At 36.6% G+C, this 21,032-nt stretch overlaps 1 protein-coding gene across 13 annotated transcripts in view; it reads left to right on the top strand.

Annotated features, from left to right (window-relative positions):
* Positions 1-21,032, top strand: part of GLB1L3 (galactosidase beta 1 like 3) — a 45,582-nt gene extending 24,550 nt beyond the window's left edge. For 5 of the 13 annotated variants that reach the window (XM_077112379.1, XM_077112378.1, XM_077112377.1 and 2 more), the window contains exons 17-20: positions 662-749; positions 1,750-1,861; positions 20,402-20,518; positions 20,638-21,032. In XM_077112379.1, the coding sequence (XP_076968494.1) occupies positions 662-749; positions 1,750-1,861; positions 20,402-20,518; positions 20,638-20,703 (383 nt within the window). In that variant the 3' untranslated portion in view covers positions 20,704-21,032. The other 8 variants (XM_077112384.1, XM_077112382.1, XM_077112380.1 and 5 more) reach the window with 7 other exon arrangements.

Raw genomic sequence — 21,032 nt, 5'->3', positions numbered from 1 at the left:
TGTCCTAGGACTAAAGATGCAGAAACTTTCCCTACCCTTCTTTTGCCTCCTCAGGTTCTCCAGGGCAGGAAAGTAGAGCAGTTATGTTGGGTGCTACTTTCTCAATTAAATCATTTAATTTCCTTCCCCACTAATTTTGTCATCATTTAAGTCATAGTGAAAAAGCTAGTTTTCCTTTCCTTAGAGGAAATTTGTAGCTGTATCTTTGGGGTAGGAAAGAATTGAAGGCTCAGTATCAGAATTTTTCTCCATATGCGTTATTCCTTCCATGCCAGGGGTCTGTGCACCCTGTGCTGCCCTCCTGCCTTATATAATGCTGCAGGGATATTTCCTCATGTGTACCCTCCACTCCTGTCTGCCCTCCTCTAGTGCTCTGCAATCTTTGAGAAATGGAGCCTTCTTAGACTTTTTATGCTGCATTGTCTTGGAGCAGTGCCCAGGCTCCTTTTGGGAGCTTCAAGGAAAATTCTTCCACTAAATGAAGAACTTACTTGGTAGTATGTACTCAGAGGGGACAGGCAGTATGAACCCTTGGCCATTGGTGGGACAGACTTGCATTAGCCTTGGTGGGTGACCCTTAACATGAGGTCCACTTCTTTGTCCCAACGATGGAGACAGTCCAGGACCTGCTCACTTTCTTTTTCCTACTTCCTGCCTGCAGGATTAATAGGATCTGTTCAGATCAATAATGTCACCTTGGAGGGTTTCACTATCTATCCTCTGGAGCTGAAAATGAACTTCTTTGAGAGGTATGTTCCTACTTACCCCCCAGTGGACACTTAGAGTAAATGCAGAAATCTTAAATTGGTTTAAAACCCTACAAGTGACAAATTAGGAATCCAAAGACAAAAACTTACTCAAGATGTACTTTGATGGCAGGACTTGAATACTAGAACAGGTCTCCTAATTCCTATTTTAATATGTTTAGTCTAAACATCTCACAGAAACCATGTTATGGAGCAAAACACTGATCCCTGAGAGGAAACCTGCAGTCACTACTGGGCCTAAGCCTAACCCTAACCCTAACCCTAAACCTAACCCTAACTCTAACCCTGATCAAACCCAAACCCTTAACCTGAACCTAACCCTGACCATAACCATAACTCTAAAACTATCCATAACACTAACCCTAACTCTAACCCTGTAGGTAACTGTAAGTCTAAATCTAAACCTAACCTTAACCTAGACCCTGACTTTAAACGTGACCATAACGCTAAACCTATGTGTAACCCTAACCCTAACACTAACACTATCTATCCATAACCCTAAACCTAAAGCTAACCCTAACTGTACCCATAACCCTAACCCTAACCCAACCTTACCTGAAAACCTGACCCTAACCATAACCCTAACCCTAATTCTAAATTTATATTTAACCCTAGCTCTCACCTTAAGTTATAATCCTAACCTTAACCCTATCCATAAACCTAACCCTAACCTTAACTTAAATCTAACCTTACCCTTAACCAAAACCCTAACTCTAACCTTGAACCTAACCCTAACTCTAAACCTATCCTTAACCCTAACCCTAACTCTAACCTTATCTATAATACTAACCCTACCCATAACCATGACCCTGACCATAACCCTGACCTCAGCCCTAACTCTGAAACTATCAGTAACTCTAAAATGACACTAACACTATCCATTAACCTACTTCTAAAACTAACCCTAACCCTAACCCTAACTCTAACTCTAACCCTATCCATAACCCCAATCCTAACCCTCACTGCTTGGCTCCTCTTCCAGACTCCGCTCTGCCACTTGGAGGCCAGTACCTGAGCAATATTTGGGTCCTGCCTTCTACCTTGGTACCTTGCAGGCTGGGCCGTCTCCCAGAGACACCTTTCTAAGACTACCTGTACGTGAGTTGCCCCCTCCCACTCCAGATTTCCAATGATGTCCTTGTAAAGCGCCCTGAAGCACAGCCTTAGTGTTCCTCTCAGGGACATTCTTTCTTGCCTTCCTTCCTGTATTCCTCACTTCCAACCAACCTTCTAACTTTTCTCAGTCTTCCTAAGAAGATTCGTCGTGGTTTGAAAAAGACACAGTTGGAAAAATTCAAATATCTCTAGACATAGAAAGTAAATGCTGGAAGTTCTCCACCAAACCCCGCCACCCCCCTTCCAATCCTTCCGTACTTCTTAGAGCTAAATATGCCAACAGGTTTCATGTACAAAGTTTGGCTGTGGGTTTCTAAACAGATGCACAATTAGTTTTTACACCAATACCATAAATTATATTCTGTAACATATATTTTTTGGGGGGGAGGTGAGGGAAGTGTTAGTGTTTAGCTAGTATATATTTTTATGTCTAGACAGACATAGATAATGTAAATGCATGAAATATGAATATATAGATCAATAACTTATCACCACTTGAAAACCATGTAACTACCACTAAGATAAAATAAAAACAGAATATTGTTGGCACTCCTCATAGTCACTTTCCCCTTCTCACCAAAGATAATCACTGTCTTGATTTCTAACAGTGTTCTCCATTTTGACTTAATGTAAATGGAACGATACAGCATGCATTCTTTTTTGACGTGGCTTCTTTTGTTCACTTTGTTTCTAAGAGTCATCCATTTAAGGATGTCACTGTGAATAAAATTTCATTTTATGAATATATTGTAATTTACTTAACCATTCTACTGTTGGACATTTGGATTATTTCTAGTGTTTGTCTATTATAAAAATTAAATTATAGGGCTTTTTTTAGTTCTTTTTGTTACTGAGATATCTTTCTCAAGTTTTGTACCAAGGTTTAGAGAGCTCATGAAATGATTTGTGTGAGAATGGTATTGTTTCTTCCTTAAGTATTTGGTACATTTCCTTAGTAGAAACTTCATGGGCCGGAGTTTCCTTTGTGGGATGGTTTCTGAATATGCATTTGAGTCCTTCAAGATTAAAGTACTATTCAGATTTTCAGGTTTTTGAAAAGTTAGTTTTTTTAAAAAAATACAATTTTATTGAGATATATTCACACACCGTACAATCCATACAAAGTCTGCAATCAGTGGCTCACAGTATCATCACATAGTTGTGCATCCATCACCTCAATCAATTTTAGAACATTTTCATGACTGAAAAAACAAGAAAACCCAAACATACTATACTCCTTTATTCAATGCCTGATCCACCCCCCATTTCTGACCTTTAGTATTGAAGCAGTACATTTGTTACTGTTGGGGAAAGAATATTAAGATACTACTGGTAACTATAGTGCATAGTTTGCAATAGGTACGTTTTTTTCTAGTTCATGAAAGAATTTTTAAATATTTGTACTGTTAATCACTGTCATTGTCCACTGCAAGATTCACTGTATACACATTCCCATGTTTTAAGCTCTAGTTTTCCTTCTGGTGACATATATGACTCTAAATTTCCCCTTTCAACCACATTATACACAATACAGCATGTTAATTACATTCAAAATAACATTCTATCATCACCACTATCCATTTCCAAATCTTTAAGTTCAACATAGTTAAAATCCTGCACATATTAAGCAACTGCTTTCCATTCTTTAGCCTCATTCTATCTCCTGGAAATCTATATTCTAGATTTTGTGTCTATGAGTTTATTATAGTTAGTTCCTATTAGTGAGGTCATACAATATTTGTCCTTCTGTGTCTGGCTTATTTTACTCAACACAGTATCCTCAGGGTTCATCCATATTGTCGCGTGCTTCAGGACTTCATTCCTTCTGAATAATATTCCATTGTATATACCACATTTTGTTTATCCATTCATCGGTTGATGGACACTTGGATTGTTTCCATCTTTTGGCTATTGTGAATAATGCTGCTATGAACATCAGTGTGCAAATGTCAGTTCCACATTGGCTATACTATTTTACATTTCCACCAGCAATGAGTAAGTGTTCCTATTTCTCCACATCCTCTCCAGCACTTGTAGTTTCCTGTTTGTTTAATAACAGCTATTCTAGTAGGGATGAAGTGATATCTCTTTGTGGTTTTGGTTTTCATTCCCTATTAGCTAATGAAGATGAGAATCTTTTCATGTGCTTTTTAACCATTTGTATTTCCTCTTTGGAAAAATGTCTATTCATGTCTTTTGCCCATTTCTAATTGGGCTGTCTTTTTATTGTTGAGTTAAAGGATTTCTTTATGTATTCTGGATATGAAACCCTTATCAGATATGTGGTTTCCAAATATTTTCTCCCATTGAGTCAGCTGTCTTTTCACCCCTTTGATAAAGTCCTTTGAAACACAGAAGTATTCATTTTTGAGGAGGTCCCATTTATCTTTTTTTCTTTCATTGCTCTTTGGTTGTAAGATCTAAGGAACTATTGCCTATCACTAGATCTTGAAGATGTTTCCTGCAGTTTCTTCTTGTAGTTTTATGGCACTGGCTCTTATATTTAGGTCTTTGATCAATTTTAAGTTAAACTTTATATAGAGTGTGAGTGAGGGGTCCTCTTGCATTCTTTTGGATATGGATATCCAGTTCTCACACACCATTTATGGAAGAGACTGTTCTGTCCCAGTTGAGTGGACTTGAGAACCTTGTCAAAAATTAATTGACCATAGTAAGATCTGAGGTTCTATTTCTGAACTCTCAATTTAATTTCATTGATCAATATGTTCTGTCTTTATCCCAGTACCATCCTTTTTTTGTGGCTTTATAGTAAACTTTAAAGTCAGAAACATGAATCCTTCTGCTTTATTCTTCTTTTTCAAGATATTTTTGGCTATTCGAGGCCCCTTACCCTTCAAAAGGCTAATCATCATAAAGCCTGTTTGTACAATGTGTTTAATAAAATTTATTTAAGAAAACAAACAATACACTTAGAACCCTTCAAAATAAGTTTGATTATTAGCTTTCCCACTTCTGCAAGGTTGGAATTTTTATTGGGATTGCCTTGAATCTGTAGATAAATTTGGGTTTAATTGTCATTTTAATAACATTTAGCCTTTGATCATGAACATGGGATATCTTTCCATTTATTTAGGCCTTCTTTCATTTCTCTTAGTAGTGTTTTGTTGTTTTCTGTGTATAGGTCCTTTACATCCTTGTTTAAGTTTGTTCCTAGATATTTGATTATTTTAGTTGCTAATGTAAATGTAACTTTTTTCTTGATGAATTCCTAGGATAACTCACTACTTATGTATTGAAATGCTACTGGTCTTTGCATGTTGATTTTGTACCACGACACTTTGTTGAACTCATTTATTATCTCTAGTAGCTTTGGCATAGTTTTTTTCAGGACTTTATAAATATAGGATTATGTCATTTACAGATAAAGTTTCACTTTTTCCTTTCCACTTTGGATGCCATTTAATTCTTTTTCTTGCTTAATTGCTCTGGCTAGAACTTCTTGCACAATATTGAATAAAAGTGGTGACAGTGGGCATCCTTGTCTTGTGTCTGATCTTAGAAGAAAAGCTTTCATTTTCTTACTATCAAGTATGATGTTAGCTGTGGATTTTTCACATATGCCCTTTATCATGTTGAGGAAGTTTCTTTCAATTCCCACCTCTCAAAGTGTTTTTGTCAAGAAAGGATGTTGAATTTTGTCAAATGCTTTTTCTGCATCAATAGAGATGATCATGTAGCAGTTCCCTTTTGATTTCTTAATGTGGGTGTATTACACTAATTGATTTTCTTATGTTGAACCACCCTTGCATACCTGGAATAAAACCCACAAGTCATGGTGCATTTAAATGTGCTGTTGGATTCGATTTACAAGTATTTTGTTGAGGATTTTTGCATCTATATTTATGAGAGATTGGTCTGTAGTTTTCTTTTCTTGTAGTATCTTTTTTAGAAAAAAATTATTTAAGAAAACAAACAATACACTTAGAACCACCAAAACTGGATATTTTAGTTAGCTTAACCATAGGAATATTTAAATAAAGTATCCATATCATTGTAAAGCCTGTGTTTGTGCAGTAAATTTCATAAACCAATTTAAAATTAAGGCAACAAAGAAAAAAAAAAACCCTACAAAATCAGATAGCAAAAACAAAGTTCTTAAATTTTAAGTATTAAATACTAACATGTATACCATTTGATCAGCTGTCAAAACTGTGAACGTTCTCAAAATATCAAGTAGAATAAGTTCTTACAAATGTCTGCATTGCTTAGTAATGACCTATGTTATTAAATATTTTCCTGATTTCAGGAAAATATGAAGATACATTACAATTAACATATGAAAACCTTAACCACTGAAAATGGGTATCTTAGTTAGCTTATCCATAGGCATGTTAAAAAAATATCAAGCTAATCATCATAAAGCCTGTTTGTACAATATGTTTAATAAACCAATTTAAAATTAAAACAAGGAAGGAAAAAATCTATAGATACAGATACCATAATTTTCTTAAATTCTAAATTTTAAACACTATCTTAAATACCATTTGATTAACTATCAAAACTTTGTGTGTTCTCAAAATATCAAGTAAAAAGTTATTACAAATATCGACTTTGCTATAGTAGTGAGCTATGTTACTAAATATTTTCAAATTTTTGATTTCAGGAATTTATCTAATTTTACTATAATTGTCTATAGTTTTTTTAAAACCATTTTTTGGTCATAAAATATAACATATACATACAAAGAAAAGAAAGAAAAAAGCAATAATTTTCAAAGTATACTTCAACAAGCAGCTACAGAACAGTTTCCAGTGTTTGTTATGGTGTACCAGACCCTCATCCCAGATATTTCCTTCCAAAACACTGGAGGCTTTATTGGAGTGATAATAATGGAATCATATGGTATTTGTCCTTTATTGTCTGATTTACTTCACTCAGCATCATGCCTTCAAGGTTCATCCACGTTGTCATATGTTTCGAGACCTCATTTTGTCTTACTGCTGCATAGTATTCCATTGTATGTATATACAACATTTTGTTTATCCATTTGTCTATTGATGGGCACCTGGGTTGTTTCCATCTCTTGGCAATTGTGAAAAGCGCCACTATGAATATCGGTGTGAAGATGTCTGTTTGTGTCACTGTCCTCAATTCTTCTGGGTATATTCCCAGTATACGTATTGCCAGGCCATACAGGAACTCAATATTTAGTTTTCTGAGGAATTGTCAAACTGACCTCCACAGTGGCTGGATCATTTTACATTCCCACCAATAGTGAATAAGTGTTCTAATTTCTCCACATTCTCTCCAACAGTTTCCTGTTTGTTTAATAGCAGCCATTCTTATAGGTGTGAGGTGATAAGTCATTGTTGTCTTAATTTGCATTTCCCTTATAGCCAAGGAAGAAGATCAGCTCTTGTGCTTTTTAACCATCTGTATTTGCTCTCCAGAAAAGTGCCTATTCATTTCCTCTGCCCATTTTATAGTTGGGTTGTTTGTCCTTTTGTTGTTGAGCTGTATAATTTGTTTATGTACACAGGATATCAAGCCTTTATCCAATATGTGGTTTCCAAATATTTTCTCCCATTGAGTTGGCTGCCTCTTCATCTTTTTAACAAAGTCCTTTGAGACACAGAAGCTCTTCATCTTAAGGTATTCCCATTTGTCTATTTTTTCTTTTGCAGCTTTGATTTAGCTGTAAAGTTTAAGAAGCTACCTCCTATTACTAGATCTTGAAGATGTTTCCCTACATTTTTTTTCTAGAAGTTTTATAGTACTGGCTCTAAAAGACATTTGGGTCTTTGATCCATTTTGAATTAATTTTTGTATGGGGTGTAAGGTAAGGGTACTCTTTCCTTCTTTTGGCTATTGAAATCCAATTTTCCCATGCCCATTTATTGAAAAGACTATTCTGTCCCAATTCTGTGGATTTGGGGGCCTTATTAAAGATCAAATGTCCATAAATTTGGTGGCCAGTCTTTACACTATTGATTTTATCCGACTGGTCAGTCCTTCTGTCTTTGAACCAGTACCCTGCTGTTTTGACCACTGTGGCTTTATTGTAAGCTTTAAAGTCAGGAAGTGATAGACTTCCCAGTTCACTCTCTCTTTTTTTTTTTTTAGGATATCTTTAGCTATTTGAGGTCTCTTTCCCGTCCATATAAATTTGATAACCAGCTTTTCCAAGTCTTTAAAATATGTTGTTGGGATTTTTATTGGTATTGCATTGAATCTGTAGATCAGTGTGAGTAGAATTGTCATCTTGACAATATTCAACCTTTCTATCCATGAGCATGGACTAGCTTTCCATCTATTTAAGTCATTTTTCATTTCTTTTAGCATTGTTTTGTAATTTTCTGAGTAAAAGTCCTGGTTAGGTTTATTCCTAGATACCTAATTCTTCTGGTCACTATTCTGAATGGAATTTTTTCCTTAGTTGTCACCTCAAATAGGTCATTGCTTGTGTATAGAAACATTACTGATTTTTTTTTTTTTTTTTTTAGCATTTGGGGTAGTGTTTTATTAACATATTTTTTTTTTTTAATTAACGGAAAAAAAGAAATTAACCCAACATTTAGAGATCATACCATTCTACACATGCAATCATTAATTCTTAACATCATCACATAGATGCATGATCATCATTTCTTAGTACATTTGCATTGGTTTAGAAGAACTAGCAACATAACCGAAAAAGATATAGAATGTTAATATAGAGAAAAAAATAAAAGTAATAATAGTAAAATCAAAACAAAACAAAACAAAACAAAACAAAAACCTATAGCTCAGATGCAGCTTCATTCAGTGTTTTAACATGATTACTTTACAATTAGGTATTATTGTGCTGTCCATTTTTGAGTTTTTGTATCTAGTCCTGTTGCACAGTCTGTATCCCTTCAGCTTCAATTACCCATTGTCTTACCCTGTTTCTAACTCCTGCTGAACTCTGTTACCAATGACATATTTCAAGTTTATTCTCGAATGTCTGTTCACATCAGTGGGACCATACAGTATTTGTCCTTTAGTTTTTGGCTGGATTCACTCAGCATAATATTCTCTAGGTCCATCCATGTTATTACATGGTTCATGAGTTTATCTTGTCTTAAAGCTGCATAATATTCCATCGTATGTATATACCACAGTTTGTTTAGCCACTCTTCTGTTGATGGAGATTTTGGCTGTTTCCATCTCTTTGCAATTGTAAATAATGCTGCTATAAACATTGGTGTGCAAATGTCCGTTTGTGTCTTTGCCCTTAAGTCCTTTGAGTAGATACCTAGCAATGGTATTGCTGGGTCGTATGGCAATTCTATATTCAGCTTTTTGAGGAACCGCCAAACTGCCTTCCACAGTGGTTGCACCCTTTGACATTCCCACCAACAGTGGATAAGTGTGCCTCTTTCTCCGCATCCTCTCCAGCACTTGTCATTTTCTGTTTTGTTGATAATGGCCATTCTGGTGGGTGTGAGATGATATCTCATTGTGGTTTTGATTTGCATTTCTCTAATGGCCAGGGACATTGAGCATCTCTTCATGTGCCTCTTGGCCATCCGTATTTCCTCTTCTGAGAGGTGTCTGTTCAAGTCTTTTTCCCATTTTGTAATTGGGTTGGCTGTCTTTTTGTTGTTGAGATGAACAATCTCTTTATAAATTCTGGATACTAGACCTTTATCTGATATATCATTTCCAAATATTGTCTCCCATTGTGTAGGCTGTCTTTCTACTTTCTTGATGAAGTTCTTTGATGCACAAAAGTGTTCAATTTTGAGGAGTTCCCATTTATTTATTTCCTTCTTCAGTGCTCTTGCTTTAGGTTTAAGGTCCATAAAACCGCCTCCAGTTGTAAGATCCATAAGATATCTCCCAACATTTTCCTCTAACTGTTTTATGGTCTTAGACCTAATGTTTAGATCTTTGATCCATTTTGAGTTAACTTTTGTATAGGGTGTGAGAGATGGGTCTTCTTTCATTCTTTTGCATATGGATATCCAGTTCTCTAGGCACCATTTATTGAAGAGACTGCTCTGTCCCAGGTGAGTTGGCTTGACTGCCTTATCAAAGATCAAATGTCCATAGATGAGAGGGTCTATATCTGAGCACTCTATTCGATTCCATTGGTCGATATATCTATCTTTATGCCAATACCATGCTGTTTTGACCACTGTGGCTTCATAATATGCCTTAAAGTCAGGCAGCGCGAGACCTCCAGCTTCGTTTTTTTTCCTCAAGATGTTTTTAGCAATTCGGGGCACCATGCCCTTCCAGATAAATTTGCTTATTGGTTTTTCTATTTCTGAAAAATAAGTTGTTGGGATTTTGATTGGTATTGCATTGAATCTGTAGATCAATTTAGGTAGGATTGACATCTTAACTATATTTAGTCTTCCAATCCATGAACACGGTATGCCCTTCCATCTATTTAGGTCTTCTGTGATTTCTTTTAGCAGTTTTTTGTAGTTTTCTTTATATAGGTTTTTTGTCTCTTTAGTTAAATTTATTCCTAGGTATTTTATTCTTTTAGTTGCAATTGTAAATGGGATTCGTTTCTTGATTTCCCCCTCAGCTTGTTCATTACTAGTGTATAGAAATGCTACAGATTTTTGAATGTTGATCTTGTAACCTGCTACTTTGCTGTACTCATTTATTAGCTCTAGTAGTTTTGTTGTGGATTTTTCCGGGTTTTCGACGTATAGTATCATATCGTCTGCAAACAGTGATAGTTTTACTTCTTCCTTTCCAATTTTGATGCCTTGTATTTCTTTTTCTTGTCTAATTGCTCTGGCTAGAACCTCCAACACAATGTTGAATAATAGTGGTGATAGTGGACATCCTTGTCTTGTTCCTGATCTTAGGGGGAAAGTTTTCAATTTTTCCCCATTGAGGATGATATTAGCTGTGGGTTTTTCATATATTCCCTCTATCATTTTAAGGAAGTTCCCTTGTATTCCTATCTTTTGAAGTGTTTTCAACAGGAAAGGATGTTGAATCTTGTCGAATGCCTTCTCTGCATCAATTGAGATGATCATGTGATTTTTCTGCTTTGATTTGTTGATATGGTGTATTACATTAATTGATTTTCTTATGTTGAACCATCCTTGCATACCTGGGATGAATCCTACTTGGTCATGATGTATAATTCTTTTAATGTGTTGTTGGATACGATTTGCTATTGAGGATTTTTGCATCTGTATTCATTAGAGAGATTGGTCTGTAGTTTTCTTTTTTTGTAATATCTTTGCCTGGTTTTGGTATGAGGGTGATGTTGGCTTCATAGAATGAATTAGGTAGCTTTCCCTCCACTTCGATTTTTTTGAAGAGTTTGAAGAGAATTGGTACTAATTCTTTCTGGAACGTTTGGTAGAATTCACATGTGAAGCCATCTGGTCCTGGACTTTTCTTTTTAGGAAGCTTTTGAATGACTAATTCAATTTCTTTACTTGTGATTGGTTTGTTGAGGTCATCTATGTCTTCTTGAGTCAAAGTTGGTTGTTCATGTCTTTCCAGGAACCCGTCCATTTCCTCTAAATTGTTGTATTTATTAGCGTAAAGTTGTTCATAGTATCCTGTTATTACCTCCTTTATTTCTGTGAGGTCAGTAGTTATGTCTCCTCTTCCATTTCTGATCTTATTTATTTGCATCCTCTCTCTTCTTCTTTTTTTTTTTTTTTTTTTTTTTTTTTTAAAGGAAAGACAGAGAGAAGGAAGGAAGGATAGAAGGAAGGAAAGGAGGAAGAAAGGGAAACATCTTTTAAACATTTTCTTGTTTTATTGTATTTTGTTTCTCCGTTTTTGTTACATGGGCTGGGGCCGGGAATCGAACCGAGGTCCTCCGGCATAGCAGGCAAGCACCTTGCCCGCTGAGCCACCGCGGCCCGCCCTCTTCTTCTTTTTGTCAATCTTGCTAAGGGCCCATCAATCTTATTGATTTTCTCATAGAACCAACTTCTGGCCTTATTGATTTTCTCTATTGTTTTCATGTTTTCAATTTCATTTATTTGTGCTCTAATCTTTGTTATTTCTTTCCTTTTGCTTGCTTTGGGGTTAGCTTGCTGTTCTTTCTCCAGTTCTTCCAAATGGATAGTTAATTCCTGAATTTTTGCCTTTTCTTCTTTTCTGATATAGGCATTTAGAGCAATAAATTTCCCTCTTAGCACTGCCTTTGCTGCGTCCCATAAGTTTTGATATGTTGTGTTTTCATTTTCATTCGCCTCGAGGTATTTGCTAATTTCTCTTGCAATTTCTTCTTTGACCCAGTCGTTGTTTAGGAGTGTGTTGTTGAGCCTCCACGTATTTGTGAATTTTCTGGCACTCTGCCTATTATTGATTTCCAACATCATTCCTTTATGGTCCGAGAAAGTGTTGTGTAAGATTTCAATCTTTTTAAATTTGTTAAGACTTGCTTTGTGACCCAGCATATGGTCTATCTTTGAGAATGATCCATGAGCACTTGAGAAAAAGGTGTATCCTGCTGTTGTGGGATGTAATGTCCTATAAATGTCTATTAAGTCTAGTTCATTTATAGTAATATTCAGATTCTCTATTTCTTTGTTGATCCTCTGTCTAGATGTTCTGTCCCTTGATGAGAGTGGTGAGTTGAAGTCTCCAACTATTATGGTATATGAGTCTATTTCCCTTTTCAGTGTTTGCATTATATTCCTCACGTATTTTGGGGCATTCTGATTCGGTGCGTAAATATTTATGATTGTTATGTCTTCTTGTTTAATTGTTCCTTTTATTAGTATATAGTGTCCTTCTTTGTCTCTTTTAACTGTTTTACATTTGAAGTCTAATTTGTTGGATATTAGTATAGCCACTCCTGCTCTTTTCTGGTTGTTATTTGCATGAAATATCTTTTCCCAACCTTTCACTTTCAACCTATGTTTATCTTTGGGTCTAAGATGTGTTTCCTGTAGACAGCATATAGAAGGATCCTGTTTTTTAATCCATTCTGCCAATCTATGTCTTTTGATTGGGGAATTCAGTCCATTGACATTTAGTGTTATTACTGTTTGGATAATATTTTCCTCTAACATTTTGCCTTTTGTATTATATATATCATATCTGATTTTCCTTCTTTCTACACTCTTTTCCATATCTCTCTCTTCTGTCTTTTTGTATCTGACTCTAGTGCTCCCTTTAGTATTTCTTGCAGAGCTGGTCTCTTGGTCACAAATTCTTTCAGTGACTTTTTGTCTGAGAATGTTTTAATTTCTCCCTCATTTTTGAAGGATAATTTTGCTGGATATAGGAGTCTTGGTTGGCAGTTTTTCTCTTTTAGTATTTTAAATATATCATCCCACTGTCTTCTAGCTTCCATGGTTTCTTCTGAGAAATCTACACAAAGTCTTATTGGGTTTCCCTTGTATGTAATGGATTGTTTTTCTCTTGCTGCTTTCAAGATCTTCTCTTTCTCTTTGACCTCTGACATTCTAACTAGTAAGTGTCTTGGAGAACGCCTATTTGGGTCTAATCTCTTTGGGGTGCGCTGCACTTCTTGGATCTGTAATTTTAGGTCTTTCATAAGAGTTGGGAAATTTTCAGTGATAATTTCTTCCATTAGTTTTTCTCCTCCTTTTCCCTTCTCTTCTCCTTCTGGGACACCCACAACACGTATATTTGTGCGGTTCATATTGTCCTTGAGTTCCCTGATACCCTGTTCAAATTTTTCCATTCTTTTCCCTATAGTTTCTGTTTCTTTTTGGAATTCAGATGTTCCATCCTCCAAATCACTAATTCTATCTTCTGTCTCTTTAAATCTATCATTGTAGCTATCCATTATTTTTTCTATGTTTGCTACTTTATCCTTCACTTCCATAAGTTCTGCGATTTGTTTTTTCAGTTTTTCTATTTCTTCTTTATGTTCAGCCCATGTCCTCTTCATGTCCTCCCTCAATTTATCGATTTCATTTTTGAAGAGGTTTTCCATTTCTGTTCGTATATTCAGCATTAGTTGTCTCAGCTCTTGTGTCTCATTTGAGCTATTGGTTTGTTCCTTTGACTGAGCCATATTCTCAATCTTTTGAGCGTGGACAGTTATCTTCTGCTGCTGGCGTCTGGGCATTTATTCAGATTTCTCTTGGTGTTGGACCCAGCAAGGTTGTAATATTTTTCTGTGAAATCTCTGGGTTCTGTTTTTCTTATCCTGCCCAGTAAGTGACGCTCGTGGCACACGTTTGTCTGCGGATCCCACCAGTAAAAGGTGCTGTGGGACCTTAAACTTTGGAAAACTCTCGCCGTCCTGGGGGTTCGCTAGCCGAAGCGGCTTGAGCCGGCCCGGGGTCCGAACGCAGGGAGGGTGTCCGAACGCAGGGAGGGTTGCTGGTCGCCGCAGCCAGGGAAAGAGCCCGTCCGAATTTCCTAGTCGGCCCTGGGCAACAAGCGTGGCGGGAGGGCGCCAGCGGCAGCGGCCCGCCCGAGAGAGTGCACGTTCCCCGGGAGTCACGGGGTCACCGTTCTCCGCGGCCTGGGGGTTTCCGATCCAATTCTCTCAGTTGGTCCGGGGGCTGCGCGTGGTGTGGGCGCCAGTCGCCTTGGTTTCAGGGGACCACCTCTCCAATTCTCCCAGCCGGCCCGGGAAGGGGGAAGGGAGTAACTCCGGCCGCTTCCCGCCCCGCCCTGTAAGGCCCGCGCGCCTCGGCGATCTCACCCGAGCTGCTTCTCTCAGCCAGCCAGCCGTTCCAGGATGGGGTACGCTGTCTTTTTTATCTCTGTTGTGGCTTTGGGCGCTTTCTGTATCGTTTCTACTCCCCTAGTAGGTGTCCTGGAGAAGAAACTATGATCCGCGCGTCTTACTAAGCCGCCATCTTCCAGGCAGTCCTCCATTACTGATTTTTATACATTAATCTTGTATCCTGACATTTTACTGAATTTGTTTATTAGCTCAAATAGTTTTGCTGTAGATTTCTCAGTGTCTTCTAAGTATAGGATCATGTCATCTGCAAATAATGAAAGTTTTACTTCTTTCCTATTTGGATGCCTTTTATTTCTTCCTCCTGTCTAATTGCTCCAGCAAGTAGTTCTAATACAATGTTGAATAACAGTGGTGACAATGGGCATCCATGTCCTGTTCCCCTTGAGAATGCTTTCATTCTCACCATTAAGTATAAGGCTGGCTATGGGTTTTTCATACATGCCCTTTATGTTATTGAGAAAGTTTCCTTCAGTATCTAACTTTTGAAGCGCTTTTATCAAGAAAGGATTCTGGATTTTTTTTTAAATGCTTTTTCAGCACCAATCAATATGGTCATGTGATTTTTCCGTTTTGATTTGTCAATGTGCGGTATTTCACTGATTGATTTTCTTACTTTGAATTACCCTTGCATTCCTGGTATGAATTCGACTTGATCATGATGTATAATTCTTTTAGTGTGGTGTTGGAATCGACTTGCTAGCATTTTGTTAAGAATTTTCACATCTGTGTTCAATAGGGAGATTGGTCTGTAGTTTTCTTTTCTTGTATTTTTTTTATCTGATTTTGGTATTAGAATGATGTTAGCATCATAAAATGAGTTAAGTAGTGTTCCTTTTTCTTCAAATTTTTTAAAGTGTTTAAGCAGGATTGGCAGTAGTTCTTTTTGAAATGTTTGATAAAATTATCCTGTGAAGCCATCTGGTCCTGGGCTTATTTTGTGTGGGAAAATTTTTGATGACTGATTGGATCTCTTTACTTGTGATTGGTTTGTTGAGATCTTCTATTCCTTCTCAAGTCAGTATAAGTAAGTTGTGTGTTTATAGGATTTTGTCCATTTCATCTAAGTTGCCTAATTTGTTGGCATATAGTTGTTCATAATATTTTCTTATGATTTAAAAAATTTTCTTCACAATCTGTAGTAAACCCCCCTATCATTTCTGATTTTATTTATTTGTGCTGTCTCTCTTTTCTTCCTTGTTAGTCTAGCTAGGGGACCATCAATTTTAATAATTTTCTCGAAGAACCAACTTTTAGTTTTATTGATTCTACCTCTTGTTTTATTGTTTTCCTGTTTATTTCTGATTTAGTCTTTATTATTTCTCTTCTTTTATTTGTTTTGGGCTAGTTTGCTGTTTTTTCTCTAAATTCTCAGGTGGGCAGTTAAATCCTCAAGTTTTGCTCATTCTTGTTTTTTAACATAGGCACTTAGGGCAATAAATTTCCCTCTCGGCACTGCCTTTGCTGCATCCCATAAGTTTTGATATGTTGTATTCTCATTATCTTTCATCTACAGATATTTATTGATTTCTGCAGTGATTTCTTCCTTGACCTACTGATTGTTTAAGAGTGTGTTGTTTAATCTCCATATATTTGTGAAAGCTCTGGTTCTTTGTTGATTGTTAATTTCCAACTTTATTCCATTGTGATCAGAGAAAGTGCTTTGGCTAATTTCAATCTTATTAAATTTATAGGGCAGTGCAATGGTGGTTCAGTCGCAGCATTCTCACCTGCCAAGCCAGAAACCCAGGTTCGATTCCCAGAGCCTGCCCAAGCCAAAAAAAAAAAAAATTATAGAGACTCAGTTTATGTTCCAGTAGATAATCTATCCTGGAGAGCATTCTCTGTGCACTAGAGAAGAATGTGTATCCTAGTGTTTTTGGATGTAATGATATATATATGTCTATTAGATCTAATTCATTTATCCTGTTGTTTAGGATCTCTATTTTTGTTGATCCTCTGTGTGGTTGTTCTAACTATAGTGGAGAGTGGTGTATTGTAGTCTCCCACTATTACTGTTGATGTGTCTATAGCTCCAATATGTGCCTCATGTACTTTGGAGCTCCTTGATTGGGAGCATACACACTTATGATTGTCATTTCTTTCTGGTGAATTTTTCCTTTTATTAATATGTAGTGCCCTTCTTTGCCTGTTATGTCATCTTTACATTTAAAGTCTATTTTGTCTGCTATTAGTATAGCTACTCCTGCTTTCTTTTGGTTACAGCTTGCATAGAAAATCTTTTTCCATTCTTTCACTTTCAATCTGTGCCTTGAGTCTAAGATGTGTCTCTTGTAAACAGCATATAGATGGATTATGTTTTTCTGATCCATTCTGTAGTATGTATCTTTTAATTGGTGAGTTTAGTCCATTAACATTCAAAGTAATTACTGTAAACGTGGTTCTTAACTCTACCATGTTGTCCTTTAGTTTTTATTTGTCAGATCTGTATATTATTTTCTCTCCCCCATATTCTTCAAATCTGTGCCCTCCTCCAGACCTCCCTCTCCTGTCTTTTTTTTATCAGCTGACAGGGTTCCTTTAGTATTTCTTGTAGGACTGATCTCTTTTTGACTAGTTCCCTCAGTCTTTCTTATTGTTGAAGATTTTAATCTCTTCTTTAACTTTGAAAGATAATTTGGTTGGATAAAGAATTATTGGGTGAAAGCCTTTCTGATTCAGGATTTTAAAAATATCATACCACTGCCTTCTTCATTCCATGGTGCCTGTTGAGTAGTCTGAAGTCAGTCTTATGTGTTTTTCCTTGTATGTAGTAGATTGGTTTTCTCATGCTGCTTTCAGGACTTTCAGTTTCTCTTCAACACCTGACAGTCTGATTAGTATGTGTCTTGGAGTGTGCCTGTTCAGATTTATTCTGTTTGTAGTTTGTTGGGCCTCTTTGATTTGCATATTCATGTCTTTTATAAGTGTTGGGAAATTTTCTCTGATTATATCTTCAACTAATTTTCTCAACCGTTTACTCTTCTATTCTCCTTCTGGGATACCGATAATTCTTCTATTTGTGCATCTCCTGTTGTCCATCATTTCCCTAAGATCCAGTTGCATTTTTCCATCTTTCTTGCCATTTCTTATTTTATGCACTCTAGGCTATTGTTCTGTCTTCTAGCTCACTTATTCTTCCTTCTGCTTCTTCGAAGCTGCTATCATGTGCCTCCGGTATATATTTTTATTTGGTCTACTTATCTTTCATTTATGTGAGATCTGCCATTTTTCTATTTAACCTCCCAAATTCTTCTTTATGCTATTCTAGTGTCTTCCTGATATTCTTTATTTCTTTATAAATACCTATAAGTAGTTGTTTCATTTTCTGTGTCTCCTCTGGAATTTTGATTTGGCCATTTGGCTGGGCCATTTCTGCTTGGATCTTCTTTTGTGTTCAGGGCATTTGATTATCTTGATATGGTTATTTTGCAAGTTGGCTTCCTTCACTCTTCTAAAGCTTTGTATTTACTTAGTTTTGCTGAGTGTTTTCTTTTGCACTTTGTCGGTTATTCTCTGCCAAATCAAGGTCTGGATCTCATGTAGGGGATACAATTAAACTTAAGGGTCTATTAGAAGGTAGGCTGGGGTTCATAGGTACTCCAGGGCAGAATGGTTGCACACCACCTGGGAGATCCAGCCTTGACTCCAAGCCTATGCACACACTATGCGCACACACACACACACACACACACAAAAGAATGAGGAAAGAAAAAAAAAAGATAATAATAATAATAAAGTAAAATGATAAGTAAATGATAAGTAAAATGATTAGTCCCTCTTTATTTTCAGTAATGCTTTTTGCATTTAAGTCAACTTTTTTTTTTTTTTTTTGCTAAGAATAGAGTTAGAACAACTTCCTTTTGGTTAGGGTTTCTATTTTATATCTATCCATTTTCTTTCTTTCCTTCTATTCAATTACCATATATTTTAGTTTGTTAAAGTTGTCAAAATGCAATATACCCGAAACAGAATGACTTTAAAAAAAGGAGAATTTATTAAGTTGTAAATTTACAGTTCTACGGCTGTGAAAATGTCCAAACCAAGGCATCCAGGAAAAGATACCTTGATTTAAGAAAGGCTGATGGATCCAGAACATCTCTGTTAGCTGGGAAGGGACATGGCTAGATGCCTGCTAGCTTTCTCTTCTTATTACATTAGGCTTCCCTGGGGCATTTTCCTTCTGCATTTCCAAAGGTCTCTGGCTGCATTTGCTCTGTCAGCACTGAAGTTTTTTCCCAAAATGGTTCCTTCTTAAAGGGCTCTAGTAAGCAACCCTACCTGGAATGGGTGGAGAGACATGCCCATGGAAATCACCTAAACAGAAGTTAGCACCCACAATTGAGTGGGTCACATCTTCATGGAAACAATCAAAGAGATCTCACCCAGCAATATTGAATAAGGACTAAAGGCCATGTCTTTTCTGGGGTACACAACAGATTTAAACTGGCACAGTGATGCTTCTTGCCTTAAAGACAACTTTTTTTGTAAATAATAGAATTACAGCAACTTCATTTTGGTTATGGTTTCCATTTTATATTTATCCATTCTTTTTCTTTCATTTTATTCAATTACCATATATTTTAGTTGTTTCTCTTATAGCATATAACTGCTTTTTAAGAAAAACGAAGTCTGGCAATCTTTGTCTTTTAATGAGAATATTTCAAAGATTCCAGTTTTATATGTTAGACTGTCTTGCTTTACGCCTTTTGTCTCATACTATCTTCTGTATTTCCTGTTCTTCTATTTCTTTGACTTTGTTTTGGAAATTTTCTTCTTACTTAGTATGCTGATTCTCTATTTAGCTATGTCTAATATAATATTCAAAGCATCCATTAAATTCTTAATTTCAGTGATGACATTTTTTAATTCTAGAAGTTTCATTTCATAACTACCTGACTTCGGTGTTTTTTTTGTTTGTTTGTTTTTTTACAGTTTCTATTTACCTCTTTGAATATGTTAATTTATGAAGCATAGTTATTTTAAAGACTTTATCGGATAAATCCATTATCCAGACCATCTGTGAATCTGTTTCTGTTGTCTGTCATCCCTGTAGGTTTTTAACCAAATTGTGTTTTTCTCCCTATCTGCTTATTTTTGGAATGCCAGATATTATATATGAAAAATACTCAAATTCAAGTAATTCGAGGCCTTTGCGTTGGCTTCTGGAGGTGAATAGGGACACCAGCAATCCTAGGTCACTGTAGTCCAGTGACAAGGGAGGAAATGGTTTGAAACAAGCTTTCAACCTTATGAGATTCATCTATTTCTAGTTCATTCTTCTCCTAGAGTACAGCCCCTCAGGGTCCCAACCCTGAGTGTACCATATTGAACAAGCCTCCATGCTGTACAGTTTTTTCCCCATTAACTTTGTGAGGCTCTGCAAAGTTCTGCTCTATCTTCGGCCACCTGTTCCTGAATAGGCAGATATGTCTCATGGAAGAGCTGCTCTGATGTCTCTTTGTCTCTGGATTTTCTTTGCTTAGATCTTGGTCCTATAATTATTACCTAGATTTCAAGCAGATTTTTAAAAATTGCACAGTTTTTCTAGTAATCGTCAGCAGTGAGTTCATCTCCATTACCTCGTATTAAATTCTGGAAGCTGAAGAGCTGCTTTAAAAAAAAGAGGACATTGTATATCATAGGATAGGAGCAGCGGTAGCTTCACCATTCACAGGATGGTTCCACTGGCATTTTTCTCTGTCCCTCCTAGGTCAGGGCAGTAGGATAGAACGTATAAGACACATCCCATTCTAAACGCACTTCCCCGTTCAGTGCATCTCATTCACATCGTCACTCCCGAAGTGCCTCAGGTTGTGCCTCGCCAGCATCAATCTGTTCCTACATCTCAACCCCCCGTGCCTTCCAGACCTGGAATTATGGAGTTGTATTCATCAATGGGCGTAATCTTGGGCGATATTGGCATATTGGACCTCAGCAGACGCTGTACCTTCCTGGTGTCTGGCTTCATCCAGAGGACAATGAGGTGAGCCAGCCCCACCTGCCCCGATGTCTCATGAACCTTTATGAGAATTTCATGATGCTTACCACCCTGTACTGAAAAGGCTTACTGTTCCTTCCTGTTGACTTTTCTTTTCTTCCCAGATCATTCTGTTTGAGATAATGAAGAGTGGCTTAGACATCCAAACCACAGACAAACCCAAGCTGTAAGACCCCATGCTAATACATGTCTTAGAATGTTGGAGACCATCTAAAGCTGGTTTTTTCAAGACGATTTACATCAAGAATATCAAACACAGTGCTACCTGCAATAGCAAAAATTGTGAAAATAACCTAAACAAATCAAGAGCAGGGAATTTTTTATGCAAGTTATAGTGTACCTATATGATGGCTGTTTTTGAGAGAAGCTTTAAAAATGTCTTCAGAATTTTTAATGAATGATATTTTTAATATAGCCAAAGTGTTATCTCTTACCAGGTTCTTAGTCTCTAATCAAATGCACCTTTAGGTAAATATGAATAAAACAAAATCAAACTTAA

Source organism: Tamandua tetradactyla, chromosome 8 (genome assembly GCF_023851605.1).
Source record: "Tamandua tetradactyla isolate mTamTet1 chromosome 8, mTamTet1.pri, whole genome shotgun sequence".
In the NCBI taxonomy this organism is placed as follows: domain Eukaryota; kingdom Metazoa; phylum Chordata; class Mammalia; order Pilosa; family Myrmecophagidae; genus Tamandua; species Tamandua tetradactyla.
The sequence above is the reverse complement of the archived record's forward strand: the minus strand, read 5'-3'. Positions and strand labels throughout refer to the sequence as shown.